General features: G+C 36.7%; 2 protein-coding genes across 5 annotated transcripts; both read left to right on the top strand.

Annotated features, from left to right (window-relative positions):
* Window positions 1-30: 30 nt before the first annotated feature.
* LOC116306356 (pleckstrin homology domain-containing family H member 2) lies at window positions 31-19,134 on the top strand. Of its 3 annotated transcripts, XM_031716402.2 has the most exons (31): window positions 41-172; window positions 520-746; window positions 3,686-3,748; window positions 3,923-3,985; window positions 4,355-4,429; window positions 4,512-4,595; window positions 4,813-4,945; window positions 5,251-6,261; window positions 6,558-6,613; window positions 6,696-6,734; window positions 7,396-7,617; window positions 7,757-7,867; window positions 8,271-8,357; window positions 8,570-8,639; window positions 9,051-9,139; window positions 10,623-10,703; window positions 10,825-11,004; window positions 11,194-11,302; window positions 11,620-11,732; window positions 12,035-12,211; window positions 12,611-12,810; window positions 13,216-13,309; window positions 13,589-13,672; window positions 13,779-13,835; window positions 14,003-14,098; window positions 14,305-14,466; window positions 14,735-14,812; window positions 15,337-15,585; window positions 16,173-16,286; window positions 16,829-16,981; window positions 17,801-19,134. In XM_031716402.2, the coding sequence occupies exons 2-31, from the start codon at window positions 639-641 to the stop codon at window positions 17,981-17,983; spliced, it is 4,341 nt and encodes a 1,446-aa protein (XP_031572262.1). In that variant the 5' UTR covers window positions 41-172; window positions 520-638; the 3' UTR covers window positions 17,984-19,134. The 3 variants fall into 3 exon arrangements, with proteins under 3 accessions (XP_031572264.1, XP_031572262.1, XP_031572263.1); XM_031716404.1 differs by lacking the exon at window positions 520-746 and having other exon boundaries at window positions 31-172; XM_031716403.2 differs by lacking the exons at window positions 41-172; window positions 3,686-3,748 and having other exon boundaries at window positions 313-746.
* A 1,461-nt stretch (window positions 19,135-20,595) lies between these two features.
* Window positions 20,596-26,092, top strand: LOC116306355 (uncharacterized). Of its 2 annotated transcripts, none has more exons than XM_031716400.2 (3): window positions 20,596-20,743; window positions 22,838-23,003; window positions 23,321-26,092. In XM_031716400.2, exons 2-3 carry the CDS (start codon window positions 22,865-22,867, stop codon window positions 23,941-23,943), a joined length of 762 nt encoding a protein of 253 aa, XP_031572260.1. In that variant the 5' UTR covers window positions 20,596-20,743; window positions 22,838-22,864; the 3' UTR covers window positions 23,944-26,092. The 2 variants fall into 2 exon arrangements, with proteins under 2 accessions (XP_031572260.1, XP_031572259.1); XM_031716399.2 differs by lacking the exon at window positions 20,596-20,743 and adding an exon at window positions 22,272-22,642.
* Window positions 26,093-27,830: the final 1,738 nt, after the last annotated feature.

The raw sequence follows: 27,830 nt of genomic DNA, 5'->3' as shown, positions 1-27,830 counted from the left end.
ATGCACAGGGGGCCCAACAATTGAACAACAAACAGCCGCCTGACACATCAATCGATATCTTCGGCCAGACAACAGCCCGCTCAAACCATAATGCCTGTAGTATACATATGTTTGTGCGTCAAGCAAGTGGTCAAGAAATAAATCTAGTTTGATGGCTTCTCCGGAAGAAAAGGTACTATTAGCATATCAACCAGACAGTCTTTACATTGAATTATTTATGCGTTTCCACGATAAGTGCAACGCTAAAGCACGACATTTTGAGATCACTTATAGTTTTACGCTACGGCGCGCGCGTTAAGAATCGCATAGGTCACTTAGTCACGTATTAATCTTCAAAACAATTGAGTCACCACCGTCTTCCTCTATTTGTATTACTGACTTCCGAGGCCTTTCGTCACTGAACATTGCTAGAATAGTTGGTTGAAAAGAGCAGGACATAATTTGGGAAATGCAGTTGGTGAACTGTCTCGCATCATGAACAGTTAACTAAAAGTGCAAATCGATATTCGTTTTGTACAGTCTGTTATACGAAACTCAAGAAGATTACCGCGTCAAAAGATTGACAGCTAAGGAGAACGATAACACACGGTACCATCTATGTGGTATTAAAACCGAAGTGAATTTACTGCATTATCATTATGGAGGGCAATGAACCGGACTGGAAAAGTCGTTGTGGTGTTTTAGAAGAACAGTTAGCACGTTTCAGAGAACAGGCCGCTAAAGTTCGCGAAGTCATAGGACAAAAGGTAAAATATATTCGTTCGATCGCCACTGAAAACTCCCTTCAAATATTTCAATATGTGATTAAATTCTCCAAGGATTAAAGTACTAACAGCTGTGAACGGATTCTCAAAAGAAGGAATATTTGGCTATATTCGAATGTTCTTGTTTCGTGAATTGATTTTGACCTCAGAATAATTTTATGATTTTATGATGGAATGTTCGATTGTTCCAAATAAACCACGAGTTATTGATACCATTTATACCATCGTCAAGACTGTAACCACCCTTTCAAGTGTTAAATTATTAATCATAGGATTTTAATATACATCAAATGTACAGTTAATATATATTGGAATTCCAGAAACAAGTGTTGACCCAGCTGAATTGAAATCTCGACCCGACATGAGTCGGGCTTGTAAAGCTGTTAGGTCTTTATACATGTCTAATGTGAATTTTTCTTTTTTATATAATCATCGCTTATTTAAATCTGCTTCAATTTACTTCAACAAAAGACATATCATTGACTCTTTGCATTGGCAGAAACTAATTGTTTTGTCATTCAATGAGTATGAAAGTAAAATTAAAGTGTTTGTTTCTCTATTTGGCTATACGGATGGCTACGACTACGCGATCGTTTTAGACCCGGGGTTAGATCAGTTCTCGCCGGGAAAGGGAAAGATAAACAAAAGAAGGTGGTACTGTTACTAGTAGATTTTTAGGGCATGTTGAAGCCTAAAACTTTGCGCAAACAATTAAACATTTTATTTTCCTAGTTAGTTCATGGTGTCCGCCATTATACTGTGCTCGCAGTGATCTTGATAAGACTATGTGCATGTGGTGTCTGATGATTTGAAAGATTCGATAAAATTGTAACATCTAAACTCTACTTTAGTTATCTGTTTATACAAGAGTATTAATCGTAACAACTTGTCATCTTCTCAAAAATCTGTTGATTGTATTTTGCAACAATAACAGACACACAAGTCGTACAATAAGAATATTGCTTGTTGTTTTGGAATGAATAGAATGAAATACTAACCGATAAGATCTCTAGTAATTTCGCGTCGAATGGTGTCCCCGTAGAGACTCAAGGATGGAAACTTTGTACACTAACAACCCTACAAATATTCATATTATTTATTCCAAAAACATGAGAATTCAATGGCACACTATAGTCTCCAGTTTCAAAAATATAAACTAGCTTAAAATAATTTCTATGAAAAATATGAGTTTTTCTTGTTTAGTTAAATAGTGATAATTTTGTGTTTTTTTTAACGCGGTCAAAAAAAATTGAATGGTATATTATTAAGTGGGTAATTTATTGTTTTGAAATTATATATTAAAATGTATTAAATTTATTTAATCTGTTCGTGATGCATAATAAATAATACTTGTTCCACAGGATGTATGGATGCCAGCTTGGCTCATACTCCCATAACAGAACCCATTAAGATCTTTCTAATTCTAAATATTGATATTGACACTCTTCCGGTTCTTTCGATTATATATGCAAGCTAAATTAAGAATGTGCTTCAAAAGCTTGTAGGTATATTGGTGTACCTGACTTCACCTTGTCTATTCTACATGTATGTAGCCTGAACTGGGACGTATTTAGAGGAGTTAGGGTATACATGTGCAAGAGGCAATAATTATCATAATGCACATGATTTTTTAACTGAAATATCCCACTGCAGATAACATAAGGTTACTTATTTTGGCATAAAAAAATAAATGTTGCATTAGTATTTGTTTTGTTAAAAGTACTGTAATATACAGGTGGGTGGCCATCACTGTAGACAGCATGAATGATATTGATATTTCATTCATTTATCTTTAGTGCACAGCTTTAGTTTATCTATCTCTAGATCATTGTCCTTTTCCCAGACCAACCCAATGTACAGAGTACATATGTGATTGACATATACTCACTTCCAGCTTTACTTACAGGAAAGCAGTTTATCTTTATAATCTTTTTATAACACTGTGGGTGAACAGTTTTTTTGGGAACATCAAGCAGGAACATCAAGTCTACCTATATGTCTAAAAGATTGTCATAGTTTTTCAGTCTAAGCAAAATATTATTGGAATGAATATTCAAATGAAATTTAGACAGTCCTAGCTATTAGCAGAAAAGTAGTTTATCAGATACTATAAAGTCAACCATTGGACTTTAGAGAACATCTTTAGAGAACCCCTTAGGTTATATATGCCTAAGATAAATTATTATAGTTTTTCCAGACATCTTTATTCAAAGAATAAGCACTCCTAGCTAACCACTCACAGGAAATCCATTTATCTATATAATCACCATACAAATCTCTGATTGTAATACTAAAGTACCAATATCCTTTGGCTAATGGTCAGAAGTTTCTTCACTTAGATGTAGTCCATCTTTGACTAATTGATAGTATCATGATAAGATATATTAAGTTAGATTTTTGGGTTAACCATAGTTATTTGGTACAGCTATTCAGTCGGATTAGATAAAGGCAGTTCTTTCCTGTTACTGTCTGTCATATTCCATGAGAAAATGCAAAAAAACGTTTTTACAAAAGGGTGCAGTGTGTTATCTCGATGCTAAAGTCATCCAATTACCAAAGTTCCCTTACTTTGACTTCTTGTAAATGCTGTCTTATGGCATCATATATTGTAAATTTTGTTTATGGACTTTCAAAGCCAATTACAGGTTTTTTGACATTTAAATTAGAAGTTGTTTAAGTTAAATGCTTTTTACAGTACCCTTATTAATGGGGTCCTCTGGGAAATTGTACTCACAGTTGGTATATACTTTATGAATATTAAGATTTAAATGTAATTTTTTTCATGTCTAAAACAAATGAAATGCATGAAGATATATTGTGATATATATTTAACATGATTAAAATAGATGTACAGTCTTGCTAATTTTGTGTACTAATGTTGTACTAATTAATGCATATAATGGCTTTGACCCATAATTTAGGTTAATGAATTAGAACAAAAAGCTGCCAGTGCAGAAGCAAAGGCTGTAAAGGAGGCATGCAAGGTAAAAGGATTATAGTTTACATCTATATGGTTTTGTATGATAATCCTAAACATGCGATGGCTATGTTTGTATGTTAGCATGTAATAATTATGTTATATGGCACACACATGCACAGTTTTATAGAAAAAATCTTGATGAGAAATATTTCTGATATCGATTGATTTCAATTCGCAGGTTAAAGACTTGGAAGAGAAAAATGCCAGCGCAGAAGAACAAGTCAATGAAGCTATGCATAAGGTAAATACATATAAGAATAAAAAGAAAAATATGGATCTCAGAGTTTATCCATTTTCTAAATTAAGTGTGTTACATTTTTTTAAATTTTAGTATTATTTTGTCTATTTTCACATTACAGTCAACTCTCTTTACAGTGGACTCCCCTGGGAAGGTCACTTAGTGTCTGTAATGTAGCAAGCAGCCACAATGATAAGAATTAATTATGGTCATTCCTTCGTCATTATTTTGGCTGAGGACTTTCTTTCTGTCCACAATAGTGAGGTGTCCATAATATCAGGGTGTCTGTAAAGCTAGAGTTGACCGTATTGCAAAAGATGTTGAAATAATTGTCAAAAAATGCAGTTGAAGGTTTGTTTTCTGTTATTCTAGATTACATTGTTGGAAAACAAACTAAAAGAAAACGAAACAGTTATTTGTAATTTAAACAAAGACTTGGAATCAGAGGTATTTAATAGAAAATAATTTTCATTTTTGATTTGAATGCATTTAAAATTAAATGATTTACTCTATTTCTTATTTGTTAAAGAGACAAGAACGAATTAAACATGCACAGCAAATAGAAGCCAAGGCTTCAAGCATTAGAGAATGGGTTCAAACTAAAATGTCCCAGGTAATCCATTGTTTTCTAAAATGTTTCTTTAAATCATGAAAATTCCAGCCAAACAGGTAAATGGAATGTACTGGTAATTGAAAAATTGGGTTAATGTTTATTTTATTTCTTGGTATTCCATTTATAGCTTGTGACTGTAAGTACACACACATTTTATAAATATTGCTTCCTTTTAGGAACTGCAAAATTTATACCCTCTTCTTTTATTATGTGGTAGGTTGACATGGAGTCATCTCAATTAAGATTAGAGATTGAGCACATGAAGAGAGAGAATGTCAATCTAAGGGAGGCTAATCACCAAGCAGATACTTTAATTAAGGAAATGAAAGTCAGGCTTAAATTCAGCCAAGGTATGAGAGCTATAAAACCTTTTTCTTTATAGCATCTATTTAGATCTTGTGCTGGGTTACCATATTGAGTTTTGATGGACAATATCAAAGCAGATTGTAGTGGTTAATGCATGGTACTTAATAAACAAACTATGTGCATGGCAAGGCATTAAGGATTTGATAATTAGCAAGTTTAATAACTATACACTAAAATAGTTAATTTTGATTTATATGCTAGTGGGCTACATAAAAATCCATAATAGAATACAGGATTTAAAATAGCCCATCAGTTAGATTTTATCAAAATACTTATGTGTTTATTGCAGACCAAGTTTTAAGACTTTCTGAAGAGCTTGCTGATTTTGATAATGATGAAAGTCGAGAATACCAAATATTAGAACCCCCAGTAAAAGATCAGGAGAATAATACATGTACATGTAGCCAGGAGAATGGAGTATCATCATCTGAAAAGTGTCCAGGCTGTTGCACACCTTTGGAAACTAATATCCCTACTTCACCAACATCTGTTGAAGTGCCATCTTCCCCTATGTCGACTAGTACAGGTGATGCACAAATTGGTGACCATCAAAGAGAGAATGACCAGACAGATGAAAAGGATGATACAAATCAATCTAAAAATGACAATTCTGAAACTGCAATAAAGAGGTCATCAAGTGGAAAATCCCCATCTAAGATTCCTAGATACATTGGCCAGTCTGGCAAAACTGACCAACAACAAAATCCTGGAAAAGTGTCTTATTATATGTCTTTAAAAAGAGGAAAAGAAAATGATGGAAACAGAGCAAAGTTTTACATTCAAGTGCATGACATGGAAAACACTAGTCCTTACATGCAACTGGTACGACATGAAAGTAACACAACAATAGACTCTGAAAGAGACAGCTTGGCAGATGCCTACTCTAATCCTTTTGACTTTATCAGTGCCAGTAAAGATCCATTTCCAGAGGACCACAATCAAAGAAGCATTCTTAATAGTGTCACCTCCCTATGTTCAAATGACCCATCAACTTTAGATGTCAACAGCTTATATGAAGCTATAGTAAAGCCTATACAATCAAAATGGAGGTCAGGAAATAATAGTGAAGCACCACAGTCACCTCCTCCACCCCTTCCCCCTCGCTTTGATGAAAGCATGACTCCACCTCCTGTCCCACCCATCCCCCAAAATTTCACCAATTCAAAAGACATAGTTAGAACACTAGGAGAGTTTACTAGTTATTTACCAAGTGATTCATCTCAAGAAAACATTGACTGTGATAGTATAGCTCCAAGCCTGCCATCTTGGGTGAAATTGAGTGATTCATCGACCTCTTTAGGTATGTGAAATTGTGTATGTAAAAAAGTCTCTTAAAATAGCAATCTTAAAAGGTATCTTAAGAGCAGAAAGCAGGTTTTTTTCAGAAAATTTTATCGCGTATTTTTAATAATTATATGACTTACTATTCTTTGTTTGCGCATGACGTCATAGCCGCCATCTTGATTGAATTTTACAAAAGAATTGTCAATGATTTTGTAATATAGACTAATATCATCCAACATGGCCGCCGTGTCACTCCCTTGGGAATGATTGAAAAACAGCAATAACTAACATATTTTTTATATATCTTATCAGGTACTGACTCACCACCCTACGCTACTCTCGAAAGCACCAAAAACCTAATACTTGGGGTATGTATAAGAATTACTTGGGTTTATGATAGTGTGTAAATTCTGAGTTTGATTTTAGATGTTTTCTCTCTCTTTTATTTAGGATCAGGCGCCCTGTCCAGTTTACGCTACACTCAAAGGGGTAAGGCTGTTTCCTAACTTGAGATTAGAGAGTTTAGCACGTCATAGCTTTAATGTTCATGGTATTTCTACTCTCTTAGCTCAAAAACTTACGATACTCAGTTGTTTTCAAAAGATGTCATTGTTGGTGGACTCTTCTTTCTTTGTTGTTTGATCGTTTTTGAAATTCTTGAGTTTGTTAGTTATTTGGCAGTTTCTCAGAGACGTTATTTAGCTATCAATAAAATAAATACATAATAAAGCGCTTTCTACCTGAACTAGAAGAGCTGAAAGTTCGCCATGTTTTTTACTTCTTCTCCTTCTTCTTGCTTCGCTTTTCTTCCAAGCTTCCCGCGCTTTTGAAAGCTTGCCAAACGCGCGCGCGTTGTATCTGGTCCAGGCTTTGCGCAGCCTGTAATTCCACAGGCATATTTTCGAATGTTTTCAAATTTTCGAAGAAAAAATAGAAGTTGAAACAAGTAAAACGAATCAAAAACGGAATTGGATTTCAATTTCAAATAGTTACTATTCGTAAAGTAGAACAATGTTATTCATAAATCAGAAGCACCGAAAAATCTAGAACTAAACATCAGAAGTCCATCTGAGAAGTGACCATGCTTTTAAGGCACTTCAAATTATGTAAACCGTATGGTCTTTTACTAATACTGTTTTCTTCTTTTCAGCGAGCATCTCAAATTCGTAACACGCCTTTTTCAGGAGAGTCAACTGACTCCTCAGATCATGATGACGACAACGTTAGTAGATGCAGCGACGATTACCTTAAACCTGTCGACTCTGATGTAAAATCAGAGACCTCGGAGGGAGAAAATTCGAATCGCTTTCAAGAAAAGACAGAAAAAGTACTTAAAACTTGTGCTGCGTATACTACGGTCAGCTTGAAAAAGGTTAGCGTAATTTGCTCTAGATACTTTTCTGGCTGTCACCCTATGAATTATCTATAGTTTTATTTCTAAAACCGATTCAAAGGTAAACTATGTCGCAACACTACTGAAAAATTTTTAACATAATGTTTCGTTCCTACAGGAAGACCAAAGGAAAGAAGGCTACTTAACTAAACTCGGTGGTCGAATCAAAAACTGGAAGAAAAGATGGTTCGTTTTAGAAGATGGCAAACTGTATTATTACAAAACCCCGGTAAACGTCAGTCATTATTCATCTTAGGCTGCGTTCATAATGTATGGCAGAGGGGGGGAGGGCAGGTGAAATTTATGGAGGATCGGAAAAATTTTTACCAGTAAAATGGGGGGAGGGGGGGTTTGAAAATTTTTTTCAGACAACTGAGGGAGATGCAAAATTTTTAGAGGAAGCTACGAGAGATTGCCCGGGGGGGATAGTTATTTTTTTGGGGACTTCAAGGGGGTGTCTTGAGAATCTCTTTGTCATTTAAAGATTTCACCTGCCCCCCCCCCCCCCCCCCACCCCTCTGCCATACATTATGAACACAGCCTTAGCCAATGAAATTAACGCTTGATGTACTCGTGCTTTGTCGGTAAGGATGTACAAATATTTAATTTTATCATTGTATTGTTTTGTACAGACTGATGTAAACCGTAAACCTTTAGGCCAAGTTCCTTTGGATGGTTCCTGTCGAATATCAAGAACAGAAGGTGATTTGACCATAGAGGTAAGCCCAAAATCTCAACCTAATTATATTTCTAATATATATTTTTTGGTTTGGCAGTATGCCGTAGTTTGCAGGCGGGGCCCGTGTGGGCTTCGTCTTTATGCCAATCCATTTTTTGCAGCGAATGTGTAATTTTGATTATTCTCTTCCAATTATACGACCTCATTTGATTTTGGATTTGTCGATTTTGAAATGGCTGACTGCTTTTTCAGGTCTCAACACCTAACAGGACTTATTATCTTACTGGCGAAACATTAGAAGAGGTGGACGAGTGGCTGAGAGGTACTGATAATGCAAAGTTACGGGCGACATATTACAATAGCTACATGTCTTGGCTCAGAGCAAGTCATTGATTGGTCAAAATTGCCCAAAAACAGATCACTTAAGAAAATAATCTGAAAAAAGATTCTTCTTCTTGGGGAAGAAACTGTTCTCACGCCCGTCCAGATGTTATTTTTCAGTGTAAATGTTCTTAACAATTAGCACGAGAAATATTCGGCGTTGCTTGCGCACACCTTGATAGCATCAATTAAACGCAGAAATGTAATCTGCTATAAATGATCGTGGCTTTTTAAAAGTTTGACTAATTAATGCTACAAGAAAGGCGGCGCCGTAGGAAACCCTCAGAAAATACTGACATACCGACGACTAATTTAACCGCAAGTTAAGTGTTATTTTTGGTTGTGTTTTTAGTTTTGCATAACGTGATGCGGAAGTTTACGGCCAGCCCTCTCCTGGCACAGATGCCTGAAAATGAAGTTATGTCGGGATGGATAACCAAGGTAAATGAAATATTTGCATGTGTGGTATTTGTGTGGTAAGGTAAAATATTGAGACCATATGAGACCATATGCCATACGAGTCCAGCAGAAAACAGCTTTAGTACTTTACTCCAGCTCCAAAGGTAATCCTATGCCATAATTTTAAGCTGCAAAGTGGCGTTCAAGATCTGATGGGTTTTCTACTTCGCGGCTTATAATCGTTGCTTGATTTTAATTTGTCAGGGCCGCTGGAACCAGGGTAGGTTAACTCTAGGTAATGTGGGCACCATCAAGTCGGTGTAGACATACTATATTGCGACCTCTCGACATATGCGCGCGGAGTGATACTAGCAATTATGATATTAGCAATCATTATAAAATTGAAATTTATGCAGGATTCGTCAAGAGACAAACACTTGTTAATAATTAGAGCGTCAAGCGGGCTTTTCACGAGGCAATGACTAGACTGTATCACATAATTTTCAAGACTTTTTTGATGCAACTTGATATAAAATGAATTTCAGATTATCGGCCACGATTTTAAGAAATGAAGCTCCTTTAATTAACTTGATGTTAGGAAAAATACGTGGCATCTGATTCAATATGGGAGGGGACGGTCGGAACATGTTCGGCAGTATATAATGCACTTACCAAGCCGAATTTTGTACGTTTAGCAAACCTTTCCTGATTTTTAGAAATGATTAAAAATTCAGGAATTTTTGGTAGTATTGAAGGTTAAAAGGAGGCAAGGTGGCCATGGGGCGCACACTTGACGTTTGTTTCCTGTCGTGGTCACAGCGCTAAAGAGTTTAGCGCTGAATTGTTCGTCAGGTAGACAAGGGGGAAACCGCAACTTGAAACCTCAAGAGAATGACTCAGAGGCGCGTAATTAGTTTAGTTATACAAACACGTGGAATAATCCACCCGGCTGAAGTGGAGTACGTATCGCATTTCTTTACAATACCTGTTTTTGTAAGGGACTGACTATCGCTAGAGACATATCATTGTTTAGTTGAAAGCCAAACACAAAACCGTTAGCCCTAGAAATAGGATATTTTTACCTTTGTGTGAACCGCCTCTATTAGCTGCGTCTGACATCGTTGCTGCTATGTATTCTTTTGTCGTCTTTCTTTCGGTAATAAAAAGAGACTTGTAACAGATAAGGTATCATAACATCTTTATTACCAGGCAAAACTTACAGCAATAACAAACGTACCATTTGATTTAGTTATATGTACACGACTTATGTTAGGGACGTGCCGTGCCGTGCCGTGCTAACTGTTACGTGTCTCAACATTCTGATTGATTGATGCAACCATATTTAAAATTCGATTATATGTACACGACTGAGGGACGTGCCGTGCCGTGCCGTGCCAGCATTCAGATTGATTGACGAAATCATTTTCGCGCGATGCACGCGATTGGTTAAATGGAGATGACGTTATTTTTCTGTACCGTAACATTATCAGTATAATTTACTCATTTAAAATTCTTAACTTCATAGGTTAAAAATGGTTCGTCGAAGAGAAGTTGGTGTGTTCTTCGTGGGAAATATCTCTGTTATTACAAGAATGAAGAAGACACGGTACGTTTGGCCACAGGGAGCTCAACTTAGATAACAACAAAATCTGGAAAAATTCGTGTTCAATTAATGTTTTGTGTTTGAGACCGAATTTTTATTTTATTTTTTTCTTCAAAACTGGCAGGTACCATACAGCATGGCAAACTTGATGGAGATTGTCGTGGAGGAACTAGAAACAGCAGAGTCTGAAGAAGATAGGAATTCCGAATCCCCATCCAATTCATACAGACACTTTACATTAGTACTAAAAGGAGAAAATCAATCAAGTCCGACCTATCTTTTAATAGACTCTAAGGCTGAAAAAGTAAGTTGGTCAAAAGACGATCGGTTTGGGTAGGGTAGGGTCTTCAATCGACCAGCGCAAGGGCAAAAATTTGAAATTAATTTTTACTACACGAGGTTGAAAAAAGGGCTTTTTTAGAATTCAATTAGTGTGCGCACCTGTTTCTTTATTTTTTAAGGTAAAAATAGAGTGTTTGTTTACAAATTGCAGGACTCGTGGCTTTTTCACCTGATCGTTTCTTCAGGAAGTGGGCTTGGAAACAAGGGCACGGATTTCGAGAAGGTTGCAGCCAAACTTGTATCATTAGATGGCAATCCAGGTACCAATTTGACAAGTTCTTTTTTAATTTAGAGCTAATCGTATGACTGAAGACTCACGGTACTGACGTCACGTGACCGTGACAGATTTACGTTCGAGCATTTTTATTGGTGGAAAAATAATCTCGTCCGAACCTTTTTATTAGTGGAGAAATAATCTCGTGCTCCTTGATTGGTTCAACGAATGACATCAATCCCATGCCGTGCAGTCACAGTAATATCTACTCTAGTAGTTAAGGAGTCCGCTGACCGCAAGTGCGTGTTCACTCACAGGAAGGTCGCGAACACTGACAATATACTTTGATGAATCTGTTTACAGACAGCGAGCTATGGAACACACCTATACTTACATTCAGTAAAGAAGCTATCACTAAACCACTCACCACGTTACCATCTGAAAAACTGGAAGAAGAAGCAATTAAATTATTCAAGGTATGTTCCAAAACAACAGACATGTTTAAGGTGTATTTACGACCTCTTTTTGACCAGCTATTCAACAAACAAAACGTCAAACACTTCAATAACCCACTCGGCCTGCTCTCGACCTGTAATTTTTACAAGTAAGGTCACTAATTTCGTTTCCTTCAGTATCATTTCTTCTATAGTACCAGTTACAAGCAGTTGCGCAAAAGTGAGCGAACTGATAAAATGATGACAAATTCCCATGCGCGTGTGTTTTACGCCAGTATGTTTGTTGGGTAATTAGTAATTTTCCGGCCTGTATTTTTCTTCAGTCGATATTGCTCTTCACTACTGTTGCTACAGAGGAAACAGCGATTGATTATCACGTGTCATTGGCCCAGAATGCTTTGCAGATCGTGTTAGATCATCCTGAGCTTCAAAACGAGATTTACTGCATGCTCGTTAAACAGACGTCGAAACAGATCCATCGGGGACCAGAAGACTTAGGGGTAAGAAGAACTGTATATGACTAGGGTAACAGGGGAGTATGAAGACACGACTGGGAGGGGGCAGGGTACATCGCTGTGTTGTCAAAAAGACCCACAGGGGACCAGAATACTTAGGAGTAAGTAGAAACTGCACATGACTAGGGTAACAGGGGGAGTATCAAGGCACGACTGACAGGGGGAGGGGGCAGGGTTTCGTTGTGTTGTCAAAAAGACCCACAGGGGACCTGAAGACTTAGGGGTAAGAAGAACTGCACTTGACTAGGGTAGGAAAGTATGAGGACATGAGGAAGGGGGATATGCATGGTAAATGTCACTCTTGACAATGCCGAAACGGGAAGCACGGTTGGTCTATCCTCCTAAAACAAGGACAATTTTTATGCTTACGTTGTCTTTTCCCAGCATTTTCTGATGAACTGTGGCAAGCGTTCGTGGCTGCGCGCCGACGCGTCGGTAGCAGAGACAATCGACCTTCGTCCTGTTCAAGAGTATGTGTATCTACAGACATGGCAGTTGATGGCATTGTGTACGTCATTGTTCGTTCCTAAGGAACAGCTGCTGTCTTTTGTTAAAGCTCATTTAAAGAGATCCTGCAACTTAAAGTAAGGAAAAAAAACTAAGTATCTACTCATTTGTCTTTCCATTCTTTCCTTCCATCCTTGGTCGAGTTGGCACTGCAGTGCATTGTAGGACTGTTTTAGGCGAAAAAATAGACGCCATCTTGGAAATGTGTCCCCTATATAATACAGTCCCAAAATTCACTTCAGTGCCATCTCGACACAGTTTTTTCCTCCAGCACGGAATGGCTAATTTCATCAATCTATCCAAACTCTCATCCATTCTTTCCATTCATTCATCCAGCCACATTTACACCCATCTATCCACATACCCACCCATCCCATCGCTAACTGATCCACCCAAACTCACTCGCACCCAACCATCGAGCATTACTCGTTTTATGAATCAGTATTACAATTGAAATAACTATGCAATCATTTTCGTTTTAGAACACGACAGGGAAAGTATGCCGCGTACTGCGTTCGTAGCTTAGAGAGAACAATAGCCAACGGGAAAAGAGAAGCAAGACCTTCTAGAATGGAGGTACGACGGTGACAAATACATTTACATATGTAGCGTGTTAAGCATTACCAGATTCTTAGACTGTCTAATACATTTGCGCATATATTCATAAAAAATCAAAATAAATAGGATTTTGAAATGGCGCGGCATTCTTTTTTATATTAATAATAATAAATAATAATAAAATAAATATTAATGGGATTAACAGTGGCACTTCTTCCACTGGTTTCAAAAAATGAAATGATTAATGTCAGTTACATTAGTTCTGATTAATGTTATCGTGGTAATTTTTTCCCCTAGGTAATATCAATATTACTTCAAAACCCGTATGATCATTCCTGTCCAATGAGTCTACCCGTACACTTCGTGGATGGCAAAACTCACGTAAGGCGGTTATCTTTTTTCTTATCTTCTATCTATTTTATCTTCTAAGGGTAACTTAATCTTACTATTTATTTTACGCCTTTTAACGTGTGTTTATTCTTTGAAGGTATTTGGATTCGATGGTTCGACTACGGTTGAAGAATTCATTGAAACAATAAACGCGGTAAGACGTTGCAGCCTCTCAATAGCAAACAGATTTCGTACGAATGGCAGTTTTATCGCGGGGATTATATTCTTGAGAAACTTTTTCTATAAAGGAAAACAAAATTTAAGCCCATATAAAATTGGACGTGGGGGAAGTAGTTCTCACGTATAAACTTCTCGTTGCAGAGCCTTGGCATCCGTGATTCATCCCAGAGTGGTTACGCTATCTTCACAGACAATCCTGTTACTCCAATGGAACACTGTTTGCAAGCAAGTGTTAAGGTGAGCTATGACTGTTTATTGGCTACTTTAAAATTTACAGAATCGAGTTCTCCTGGGAGGGTTGGTGTGGGGTAATGCACATGTCTCACTTAGGATCCTCTAGGTCAACCCCTTTCAAAAACGTAAGCCTTAAAAATCTCTAACTTTTTGGAAGCCTCTGCTAGTCCACGTGATCACAATAAGGAAGCTTTTTTCTCTTTTTTAAGCTATGTGACGTCATTTGCAAATGGGAGCAGGCCATGCGCAGTAATTGCAAAGGAAGACTGGATTCTAGTCGAGTTATCAAACTCTCCTTCAAGAACCGATTGTACTTCAAAAGCCTCTCTGATAAGGACACTCCAAAGGAGAAGTACTTCATGGTCTTTCAGGTGAGTTAATATTTATGACTTGGGTGTTAAACTTCACCAAAGGGTTCTAATTTAATGGGGACAGTTTCCCACTCTAGGATAGACGGCGGAAAGGTTTGTCCAACCCACTTGATAAGGCAGCCGATAGATAGAGTTTTGCGGAGGGTGGAAACACCGAGGAACCCAGAGAAAATTTTTCGAGAGAATCAAGAAACAACTCTACTGACATAGCCACATCACCTGTGCTTGGCTTCCTTGATTTGATGTATTCAAATTTGTTATTTTACAGACGAATATTAACGTGGTTAAAGGCAGATTTCCAGTGAGCAGAGACATTGCCATCGAGTTTGCAGCGTTGATGGCACAGGTCAGTAAACTGTATAGCTGTCATGTACAACTATAACACATGCTATAGTCTTTGATGTCCAGCATGTAAGGCTTTTGGGTTATCTTCCCCGGGGGTCCCTTCCCTCTCACAATTGAATATTGCATTCTGCGCTTTGCTGCAGTTTAGATTCAAGGAACAGGGTCAAAGGACAAGAACATTGAGTTATTTCTCTCTACTGACTCCACAAAACCACCACTACCTACCATCTCCAGGGACAGATCCAATCCAGATTTTCTTAAAGAGGGGTTTCTACCTGCAAGGGCCATTCACCCCGTCAAAACACGCCGAACCAAAAAATGTAAACATTATATTCTGTTTAAAGAACCCCTACAACCTTCCCCCTGGATCCGGTCTCTACCTCAGTCCCCCTTTATCAAAGATAGAAACTCAGAGACTCACTTAAGTCTGCATTTGCTCTTTTTCTCATCCCCTCGCCTGAAACTCACGTTCCTCGCACGATTTTACAAAAGATCCATAGTTAGAGCTTTTTTGAAATATTTCAGATAAATTACGGCGACTACAAAGCTCACAGCAACTCCTTGCCAAGCAAGAGAGTCCAGACGGTCATCTCAAAGTACTTCCCAAAACACTTGAAAGAAGATTCCAGTGACAGCGAGAAGCGATCTCTGACCTTGAAAATGGCTGAGAAGTGGTCCACATTCCATGGCTGGAACGACCAGGAATGCGTGGACAAATACCTGGAAAATGCTCGAAGATGGCCGTTCTTTGGAAGCAAGTTGTTCAAAGCACAGGTGTGTTGGAATACAACCTGCATTTCCAAAAAAAATTACTTATACTTTTTATATTCTTTATATATATTCTACCATTTAAGGATTTTGCGGGGATGGGCTCTAGGACGTTTTAGAGGGAATGCATGAAAATATGTAAGAGTTAATTACCGAGAACGGAGGCAATAAGCCATATACATCCCGAGGGCCACAGGCCCGAGGGATGCATAGGCTTATTGCCAACTTTCGAGGTAATTAAGTATTTTATTTATCAATTGAGAAGGTTTTCTATCAAATGTTGCTCATTATAAATGCGAACGGTCTATATATAGTTATTAACCGGGTTAATAACTAACTACATATTGACCTCGCATTTATAATGAGGGTTATAACAAAAATAAGCCTTGTGAATAACAAAGAAAACCGTGTCAATTGAGAAATAAGAGATACCTTGTTAATTTGATAATTTATTCTTATTCCTTCATATAAAAATATATATATCGCACTAGTTGGTAGAATTTCGGAATATAAAAAATCATTAGCTTGGACTACCTGTGTCGTATTCTCCAACCCAATGAAGATAAATACTAAACAAATTCATTTCTTTCTAGCAAAGAGAAACAACATCTTCCAGCAAGAGGAGAGCCTCTTCATCCGTGAATTCCCAGCCAGTCTGGCTAGCAGTAGAAGAAGACAGCATTAGTATTCTTGAAGGAGAGAGCCTGGTAAGCAGCATGTTTGAGGATATATACTCAGAATTTGTTTCGCGCATTTGATCATATTTCATGTGGACACTTGCACAATACTGAGAAATAATAATTTAGTAATAATTTTGAGTGACTCCATTTTCATTTTTGCCGGACCCGACATTGGTTTAAGAGTGAAAGCCATTTAAGTGTCACGTGACCGCATGTGAGACTTCGGCCTCACTCGCTACTAAAATAAAGAAACGTAAAAGTCTGAGGATTGGGAAAGCGTGATAAAAACGTGAGGTTGGGGTGGGGTTCGAAAGCAAAAGTAGAACCTTGCGAATGAAATAAGTGTGACTAACATACCTCTTTTCATAATCCGTGACTAATATTCGGTCCCCCTCCCCCTTAATTGTTTTGTTGTTGTTGTTCAGTATTAGTTTTTGGGCTTTCATGAATCAAAAAAGTTCGTTGAAAATTTGATTCACGGAAGCAAAATTTCCAGGCATCTCAATTTATCATTTCGCGTAATAACGAAAATTAAGATTATATCTGAAGAGCTGTTTTATCTATTGCAGCGACTAATGTGCCGATACAAGTATAAACACGTGGTCACCTTTGGTGGTTGTAAGGATGACTTCATGTTGGTTGTCAACCAGTCTATCATGAGAGGCGGTAATACAGTAGAACAAGGCACTCAAAGACTGCTCTTCAATATGACCAGGGGCAAGGTATTTGTCAATCTTCAATCCAGAGCCCACGTTCCCCTCGGTCAGCACCGAGAATCGTTTGAAAAATGCACAGTATATACAATAGTGCCTTTCACAGTTCCCTGCGCCGTCTTGAAAGGTAGCCGTGCCTTTATCAAAACGAGACGAACCGTGAGCTTGCAATGATAGAGACCTTTTTTTAGCACATTCAACAATTTTCATTTCAAGCTCATCGTTCGTCTCGCTTCGATGCAAAGGCATGGCTATCTTTCGAGATTGCTCAGGAAACTGTGACGGGGACTATTAACCTTTTCGGGTTGGGTGTAATGTTTTCCCATTTCAGACCACATGTCGCTTTCTCGAGAATAAGATTTCTTGTTTAATTGTTTTATACTCTAGGGAATGACACGTGGCCTGAAATGGGAAAAAAAATTTGACCAAGAAGCCGAACCGGTCTATTAATTTCCAACTAAGGAGAGGTTTTTGGTCCAATATTATCCAAATGAAACCCGTGTCAGCACATGTTGATGTAATCCAAGGGATGGTCACTTCAAAGTTGGGAGGAGCGGAAATCGTGCGGGAAAACTGCATCAGCTCCCGTGTTTCCTTCGATAAAAAAGACATTAAATCTTATTGCCATACGGTAACAACTTCTTGGTTGATTCAGGGCACGGTTTACTCACAGATCGAAATCTGGCTTGGGTTTAGCGCAGGGAGGAACTGCCTGAGAGCCCGTAGAAAAACTTTCAAAACAAATCAAGCACTTGGGATAAACAGCAAAGCAAAAAGAAAACAATGAACTCTTTTTTTTAGCTTACTTAATGTTATATTTCAATTTAGATTTTAGAAATAACCCTCTTAATGGCGAGTTACATCAACGCAATCGTTCGGCAAAAGGGAATCACGTGTGACTTGCCGCCAGCGACCCCAAAAGCCAGCGGTGGTCCTTTGGAGAAGAAAGTCTGGGACCTTGAGAGTGCTGAATGGCCTATTGTTCCTGGATCTAGCGTAGGTCTGTTATGATACCCCTGAACCACCTTACTTACCCAGAAGGATAACACGAAGCAAGGAAAGAAAAAAGAAATTCTAAGTGCATTCGAAATTGAGTCTTGCCTTGTTCTTACGCATGCGTTGATGTTATTCTAAGATCATCGTCTTAGAATAACATCACCGTGTACAGTAAAGTAAAGAATGCACAACTTCAACAATACAAACACTTTGAAATTCCATGGACTTCACTAGAACGCACTCTGACTGAAAAACGAGCGACAGTGCTACGGATCAGAAACACGAAAATGATAATATCAAAGGGTACCAATCCAGGCTGCACATTTTAAAAAATTATTTAGAACAATACGATTGAATTCATCAATATATTATGGTCTTGACCGTTATTGTTATTAATTTTTTGTAAATATTTTTATTCAAGTGTAAATTGTAATAGATAAGAATTTGGGAGCTGTTAGCATGAACAATTTGATCGTACCGCCCGAGGTAACTCTTTTGTTTTGGTGTCCCTTCAAAGAAAAAAATACCCTTAGCTTGAACTAGGGAGACCTCTCACCTTAAGGTTGTCACTCTCGCCTCCTTTACATTTATATGATGGTAGAGAAGGGCAATTTTTAGTTAGTGTGATTGGGAAATATACGGCGCTGTCTTTGAACTTTGAAATAGCTTCCCATTGACTTCCCGTAATTCATCCAATCATTACGCGTAGTTACGGTTACGGTAAGATACTTACAGTACGACTACAATTTTACTGTATTGTAACCACCTAACACTGGCGTTAGGGACAACATTTTCTTTTCCCGAAGGACATCAAAGGTAAAAGAATTAGCCCTAGCTGTAGCGTCACCCTACTTTCATGTTAACAGCCAAGACACCGAGCCAAGATTTCAAAGAAATTCTAGAGCAAAATGAACTCCAGTTGATTTGTTTAGTTTAAATTACGCGCTAGTCATTTTGCAAGGGAATTAAATCACGAGAATGATCTACATTATTGAGATAAGTAAAGCATTTGTTATTTTATATGGATATAGATATAGTAGTTTATCTAGATTATACTTGAAGACTGCCGGCATGTGCACTAATAATATAAATTATGAAGATATCTAAATATTATATAAGTATTAATTGATTAGCGTAGAATAAACTATAGAACGAATTAATGAAAACTTGCATGTGGTATACTTGAAATAACTTCCCAGATACCTTTTGGTTCGTTTGTTTGTTTTTGTTTTGTTTGCTTGGTTATTTTATTTTGAAAATTTTTAAACATTTATGGGAAGCCTTGACAATGAAAAATCATTCCTGAATTAATAAGAAAATGGATCGGAGGAAAGAGCATAACGAAAGAAAGTTGGAATGAAATTAAGGGATTTTTTCCACAACGACGGTCGGAAAGAAAGAGTTAAAGGAATCAAAAACGTGATAAATAAAAAAAAGAAATAAACGGAAAAAGGAAAACTGACAAAGTAAGGGAAAGAAATAATGGATAAGAAGAAATGAAAGGAAAAAAAGTATTAGAAAGAAGAAAAGAAAAAAGAAAAAAAAGCTCTAACCCTGAGTGTTATAGTTTGCGGCATATGTAAAGTGGTCTAAGAGAGCTTTCCTTTAAGTCGAACCGACCAGTCCGAGCGTCCAGTTTTCAAATGGTAGGTGTCTGTTGTTGTCATTGAGTTTTGAGACCTTGGCTAACCAATTCTAACGCATACCATTTGATAACTAGCCGCGTCGGACTGGTAGGTGAAACTTAATGGAAAGCGCCCTAAGTGTAGCTGAATCCAAAAATCCCAGCCAAAACAACTTCCTCATGCAATATGCAGCTCCTTGGAACCCCACTGCGATTCAACACATTATTCATTCTATGGAAGAGTAATGAACGTGGACCCCGTGTTTCTCTTTAATATCCTTTGCCTTTAATTCTTCCCGCTGCGAATTGTTCTGATCTCTTGGAGCTACTGGAAGTATCAAAGGCTGACATCGAAACCAACTTTGTTTGACGGTTGTGTGTATTAACCTTGATTAACTTGCCGGTTAGATTCATTAAATTTTCTTAAGTCAACAATCAATTCTTTTGATTGAAGATCGAAAGCCGGCGAGCTTCAATGAAATTTATCAATCAGCCAAGAAGCAGCAAAATGGCTTCCGTCCATTAAAAAAGGGATTTGCGTGGTCAAGAATTTAGTGCAGCCAAGAGTGAAAAAATAAGCTTAAATTCTGTAACACTTTAGCATCAAATAAAAGATACAGTCCTTAATTACACTAACAGAAAGTATAGTTGCGCAATATTTATTTCTTCCTGTCTACATATCGTTTCCAGAAAAGTCAATGAATTGGCATTGATTTTCGAGAAAAAAAATCGCTGCGCAAAGCCAAGAGTTCAGTGATGACATTGCAATCAGCCGGTATATTGTCGCTTTACGCAATCTGCAAGTGCCTTGAAAGTTAATTCGCGTTAGCCACTCTCGATTAACAAATCTTTCTCTTCATTTTCGGCTGATACGAGAACTCAAAACCAATCGGATAGCATGGCATTATATTTGTTTGTAGACTGAGACAATATTATGCAGATCAAATGATTAGAACCACAACACATGAATGGTTGCAACACTTCTCATTAATTCAATTTTAATGAAATGCAAAAATGAACCGCCAAAGTAGATTGGACCGACCATCGAGAATTTTCATATCAGACCACTTCACAAATAGAACACGGCATTTCACTGTGGATCACGATCATTTGGTTTTGGCGCGAGTGTACTTTCTATAGCGACGTAGACGGTGAGTGCTTACCTTGATTTTGTTTAATTCTTTTTAATAACCTTGATCTTCGTATCGATTGGAATCCTACAACTTCGACAATAATTGAAATCCTTTTTTGATCCCGTTGAACGATGCACTGCTGTTTAGAGTTCAAAGTGAAATTAATAAAATCGCATCATAAGAGTTCGAATAAATCAACGGTGAAGTTTATGGGTTAGATCGTTTATTAATTCACCGTAAAATGCCATAATTTTTTTATTAGTTTGTTTATTCAATTTTCTTCTGGGATCGACGGTGAAGTGTCTTTCACAAGCATTTAAATTAAAAATGCACAATTCGAATTCGAGGCGAATTAACAAATATCGTTTCTACAGATCTTGGAGATTGCGAAGCAGTGTTTTCTGCAAACAGGAACAAGGGCTAAAAGCATTAATAGGGTATCTCACTGAATTGAAATTCTTAGACTCAATATTTACAATCAAAATTAGTCCAAGTCTAAAACACAAATGGCACATGGTTGACGGAACATCGATCTTTCAAATGTTCTGCTGTCGGACGTTCATGTGTTTATAACACTAGGATTTGATGATAAAGCTATCGCTGTAAAAGGCCACAAACGCCTCCTCAAGACTCGAGAAGTCACTCAAGGAATTCTCTTCTCAGCCCTCGACGAATATAATGCGCTATTAGGATCCAATATGAAAAGGAATTTCCCGTATTTTCCTAGGAAACTGATAAAAAGACATTTCCCGCTAAGCTGTTGAGCTAAGCAGGTGTAGTTACACTTCTATATCAAACACTGAATATAAACCCTGGAGTTTTCGATTTATTTTCAATTCCAGCCGTAGGAAGAGAATAACAAAATAATTTCAAGTTGATAAAAGGCGAGTTAATATGGCTTTTGTTTATTTTTTTAAGTCGGTTGTAGCTGTTGTAGTTTGTCGTGTTCTTTTCTTTGGCAGACACTTGACTGAGCATGTTGTCGTTTCCGAGGATCGCGATGGTTTTGGCGAAAAAATAGATAATATTGAACAACGAAGACAATTAAATAGTTAGGTATAGAAGTCGTAAATGTGCATGTTATGTATATTAGCAGCCTACTCATTCATTATTGTCCTATGACCTGTTTTTTTAAGCGAAAATTTAAACTTCATTTCCAGTCGCGGGTGGAAGTTTGCAAGTCTGCAGCGTAGACAGCATTTTACTTTCCTCTAAGATGCAACGCCATTTTAATAGCGTTGGACACAAAAAGGACAATGCTCGAGCTTACCTAAGCATGCCTTAATTAATCATGCCTCCGAGAGTAAAAATATATGAAATATTTAAAAGTTACGAGTCAAAAAACCAAGTTATAAACGAGGAGAATTTCTTAATTTGGCCACAAGTTAGGTTCATGCTTTGTTGAGCATCCGGAAATCCTACCCGGCGATGTGATTGGTCCGTCGGGAAAACACGGGCAGGTGTGTTGACAAGTTATTGACACTTCAAACAATGGGAAGCCCGCTGAATGCTGCGGAAGCCAATCAAATGTCGATTTGAACCTGAGGCGGTGTCGATAGTTTGTAAAGCAGCAGAGATGGTGTCTTTGAAGACATCTGCCGTTTGAGAGGCCAAACTACCCAGATTAGTTCCTCTTTATCTTCATTCAGGGGTTCCAACACGTTCATATTTCCAGATTTCTGTTTATTCGGTTAATTGTATATCCGTGTACTGGCTATTACATAGTTCTCCAATAATGGAGTGTTCATATTCATATTTCGATAAAATTATGATGGTTGATGGTTTTGATTAGAGAAGATTAGTCTCATGAGACAACAAGGTCGAAAAGGAGATCTTTGACGATTAGCAACTAGCAAATTTGTATAAAGAACCGAGCGGAATTTCTGGATTATGAATAAGTGTTATTGTTAGAGATAGGTATGCGTTATTTTCATTGAAATCTAAACAGGTTAAAACGTATTCAATATAGCGAAATATTGTCGATAGATGAATGATCATGAAGATGTATCGGTCCTTGCATGAAAATACGCATCAAAATTTGTACACATGACATCGTAGATAGCGGTTAATCATATCACTGACTAAACTTCAGGTATTTAATTTATCTTTCAGGAAAAGCAGAATTCAAGGCCATGTAAGATGACTGCCATTCTGCCAACTACGACTTTTCATGCTTTTGGGATGGAGGACCAGTGTTTGGATGATAGCTTTTTCACGGATGGATGGGAAAACGCTAGCGACGATTTTGCGTTTCTCTGTAGTAATCTTGTAGAACAAGGTAAATGAATAGTCTATCGGGAGTAATTAAGGGTTAAAATCAGTACAGTGGTTTGAATGATCATGAAGCCCGGGCAACTGAACACAATGTTGAAATTCAATAAGTATTATATGTACAAACGTGTGATTACATTGATCGATCTTGTGATCAATCTTGTCAAATAGACCCGCCGCATTCAAGCAGTCACCCAACGATTAATATGTATTTGTCAACTATTTTCCTCCAGTCAAAGGTTGAAAATCAAGCAAACCTATCGTATTGTTTATCAAAGACAGTGTTTATAGCTTTTGTTGAATGTTTGTCATTCGTGTTTGCAGACGCATTTCCCGCCAAAGATAAAATCCCAAGAGGAATCAAGCGTACAAGAGATGATAATGAAGTTGTACAAAACCCACAACAAGTGACCGATACATGCTCCCCTACCGCAACAAGGAGTAACTATTTAAACGGTTCGACAGATTCTCAACGACAAGGAAGATTTCTAATACAAGTGTCGTTCGAAAAACTACGTCGCGTGGAGGATCCGGAATCTTCACTCCGGCGCTCGGTTTTGATAAATAATACTTTGAAACTTGTTCATCGCGAAGTCTATGGAGTTAAAAGCCCTTTTGGATTAACAAGTGCAATGACAATGAACGTAGACTCTCAAATCATGGGGAACTCTCCTATGAATCTTCAACCTTCGCGGAAAAGAGCAAAACATTTTTTAAATGAAGTGAATAGAAATTCGTGTTTTTGTAGGCGGAAAGCGAGCGAGGAGGAAGGCACAATAACGCCTGAAGAAAAAAATTGTGAACGGTGTACACTAGCTCAAGTCTTGAACGAGGATCTTGAAGACGATGTTTTTCAAAATGACAATATACATTTGGAGAAAGAGTCTTCGATTTTTAGTGAATTGGACAGTGTTTTTCATAGCTTTGTATGCGCCTTGGAATCATAGACGTCTGGATGGACACACAGCTAATACATGGAGAGACATTCAAAATACAAATAGCGTGACCAAACGATCCCATGCATCTACAGATTTATAGGAATTATTATGGGTTCAGGAACATCACGAAAGAGAATTAACAGATCTATAGTGCTTTTGTAAGTACACTTCAACAGGAGTACAACTTCAATCTTTTTCTCTGGCGTTTTACAGAATATCTTGTTAGAAAAATTGTCAATTGAACCTTGAACACTGGAAAAATGCAAATTTTTTTTGTCGTATTAAATTCTCAATTATCTTTAGAAGTGATTCAGGATCACAGAATCACTGAGAGTGAATTATTTTAGATGCAAATTGAGGTCGTATCAACTTGGAACATGAGGTTAAATTCTCCCATTTATGATCATTGTTTTTTTTAAATTTTGTTTTACTATTCATCAAAGATTTTAAACAATTTTTTTCCAGACATATTTTGGAATGCTAATGGAATGATTTCTGTCTTCCTGACTTCAGCCCATCCCTTCCTTTTCTGTTCTATCTCAAATCCAAACTAAAAAAAAATTGCTAGAAATCTGATTTGCTTGACTAATTCAATTTTAGGGAGTTGATTTTTATGGTTACTATGGTGAACTATAGAAGTAACTTCATTTGTTTATAAATAGTTAAAAAATAAATTATCTTGTATTTTTGGACAATATAAATGATGATAATATAGCTCTCATTGTTCTTCACCAGTCAATTCTTCCAACTAACTAATAATTTATTGGTTATTAATATTTTCAGGAATTGAGTAAAATGAACTTAGTACTTATAGGTTTTTTTAATGCAGTCCTGGGGGTATTTTCGAAATATTATATCTAGATTATTATTCATGGACAGTCTGAGAATACAGAATGCTTAACCTTGATACTAAAAACATTTTCAGAAGATTTCATGAATTTTTAATTTTGTTAAGACATGAAAGATAGAGTTTTAAATTGATCTTGGGATCTAAGGAAAAAATATTTTAGCTATTTTCAGTTACAGCATAGACATGGCTTTTTAGCACTTGAATGGCTTCCAGTTTTGTCTTTTAAAAACATCACTGTAGCCAATCAGATTCGAGAACACCATTAAATTTGAAGAACTTTTAGTTTTTTATGCTGTGGAAGTTAAAACAGACAATATAGCTTGATCAACAAAATGAAGTGGCTTCCCAGTTTTTAAAAGCCTTAAATTAGCCAATCAGATTGGAGAATATATATCAGGAATGGAAATTATAGGATATTCATGGTATGATTAAACACTGAAATGGCTTCCAATTTTATAAAAGCATCAAATTAGCCATTTTAATTGAAGGATAGGTATAAAATTGTGTTTTCATATGCAATGAAAATTGCAGCAGAATCATGACTTCATCTAACACTGAAATGGCTTTCCACTTTGTAAAACCATAAAATAGCCAGTTGAATTGGAGAATAGGCATAAAATAGTGTTTCATATGCAATGAAACTTACAGCACAAATACAGCTTGATTTACACTGAAGTGACTTGCCATTTTGTAATGAGATAAAACTGTTTCAGGGTTTGATAAAATTAACGTTTGCATGGTTATATAACATATACATATAATCATCTCTAATGTATTCTCTTAAGTCTCTACTTACCCCTTGGTAATCTAATCAATCAGTATATGCATTTTGGTGTTGTGTATTTCCAGAATTTATCCATACCCCTCTCCTCCACAGAGGAATTTCTTTAAAGGCCCCCCTAACCCCAGAAATTTCAATTTTCTTCCATACAAACTTTGTAATTTTGTTCTTTCTCTGCCCCCACCCCTAGGAAATTCCAAATTCCTTTGTGGGGTGGGAAAGGGGAGGGGGTATTGATAATTTCTGGAACTACACATTCCCCTTAAAATCTTATCAAACCATGACCATCTCTGGGCTGATTCAAGTCAGGGTGCTATATATGATCAAAGTTTAGAGAGAAATCAAAAATCTAACAGTAATTACAAATTATTTTGGATATATTATGCCAAAAAAACTTATATACTTATATATACATCTATAATATAGATAGACATGTATTAGATACAGATTCTATTTACATTTGTAATACTATGATATTTATGTACTCTATATGTGAGATATTAAAATGCATTAACAGATTTGTGCATTTGAGATTGCATTTCTGACTGTACAGCGTGTGCAAGTAATATTTGATAGATATTCAAGGATGATAAACACCTAAAGGGGTTGGCTAGCTGGGGGAAATTGTTGTCTTAATTATTGTCCTAGGGATTTTGAGGGTCACGCTTTGGAGATATACCTGTTAAAATGATTTAATATATAACAAAGGAATAAATTGATCACTTGTAGGGTGGATTAATAGACCTTTTTCGAGTTGCAAATTACCATTGCGTTTCTTTCGTTATAGACATAATTACTCAGGGTTAACCTTGTGTCTGTGTCTAAATATTGAAAAATACCATTAGTAAAGTACAGAAAGCACAACTGACTTCAACAATAAACACTTTGAAATAGACCCCTTGCTTGTGACAAGTTGAGCTGCATTCCAGCGTACTGCAAGGGGTCTATTCCATGAACCTTCACTACAACACATGAATATTCTACACAAAGTCAAGTCTAACCCTCAGTAACAGAGAACTCAAAACTGGAGTAATTAATGATCTAAATATGGACACAAGAAGTTGCATAATAACTTGGTAAAATAAACTTGGGTAAAATGCCCCGAAAGGCAGGGGTAGCAACACTTTCCCACTCCCCTTTATAGCAATAAACCAGTTTCATGGGAGCCATGTTGTTAAACAATAGAAGATTTTTGTTTGGGAAACACATAGTTTTCATGTACAAACATTGCCATTTTTCTCTATGACCATTTTATAGACCTCATTATCTTGTGTGTAATATGTTTTTCCATTTCAGACCATGTCATTCTCTTGAGTAATACAAGACAGTCAAAAATCAATATTCATTTGGGCTTTTCATGTGAGTCTATCAAACAAAGAAATGAGACCTAACACATGGCCTGTTTATTCTGAAGACCTCCACGCCAAAATCAGGAGCATTTAGTTGTCAACAATTCTCTTTCATACATCTATAAATTAGCTATGTTAGTATGGACCTGGGTAAGATTTCTCAACAGGCTACACACATATGGTGAACCAGCTATAGTTATTCTTTTAATTTTTTAATAAATAAAAATAAATTATAACTCATTTGTTATAGAACCCTAATTAGCATAACTCAATACAATACTGAAAGTGATAGTGAAAATGTTAAAAAAGGTGACTAGTCTTCAAAATCTTGGTATTGGATCCAGAATATTACTGAATCAGTTTCAAGGCAGACTGCAGATAAAATGAAAAATTGTTTCTCAAAAAAAAAAAAAGAAAGAAAGAAAGAAAGAAAGAAAGAAAGAAAGAAAGAAAGAAAGAAAGAAAGAAAGAAAAATCAATATAAGGTATTGCCGAATTGAAAAGGAAGTCTAAAGAACTTAAAATTTGAAGAAAATCATCCAAACCAATCAATTTACAAATATTAAGTTCTAAATGAAAAAATACCCAATGCAATGGCTATATAGAGATAAACAAAATTTCCAGACATGGAATAAATCTTTAGGAATTTTTAATTCTTTCAAAGCCCTATTTACATTTTAATTTTGTTTTTGATTCAATGGATTATTTAATTCCTGTAGATCTTATCTAATTTTGAGTTTCTGTGAAGGTTTTTGCTGGATTTCAAAAAGAGAATAAGAGAATATAATTCAGGCAACTCCAAGGAAAAGAATAATGAAATAAAATAGAAAAAATAACAAAAAGATTTAAAAACTTAATTAGCACATGTGTATAATTGAACAAAATGTAAGTAACCTCAGCTTCCCTTTTCAAGTTT

Source organism: Actinia tenebrosa, unplaced genomic scaffold (genome assembly GCF_029948245.1).
Source record: "Actinia tenebrosa isolate PJP-AT-01 unplaced genomic scaffold, QUT_ActTen_1.0 PGA_scaffold8__29_contigs__length_14323225, whole genome shotgun sequence".
NCBI classification, from domain to species: Eukaryota; Metazoa; Cnidaria; class Anthozoa; order Actiniaria; family Actiniidae; genus Actinia; species Actinia tenebrosa.
This window is presented reverse-complemented; position numbering and strand designations above follow the sequence as displayed.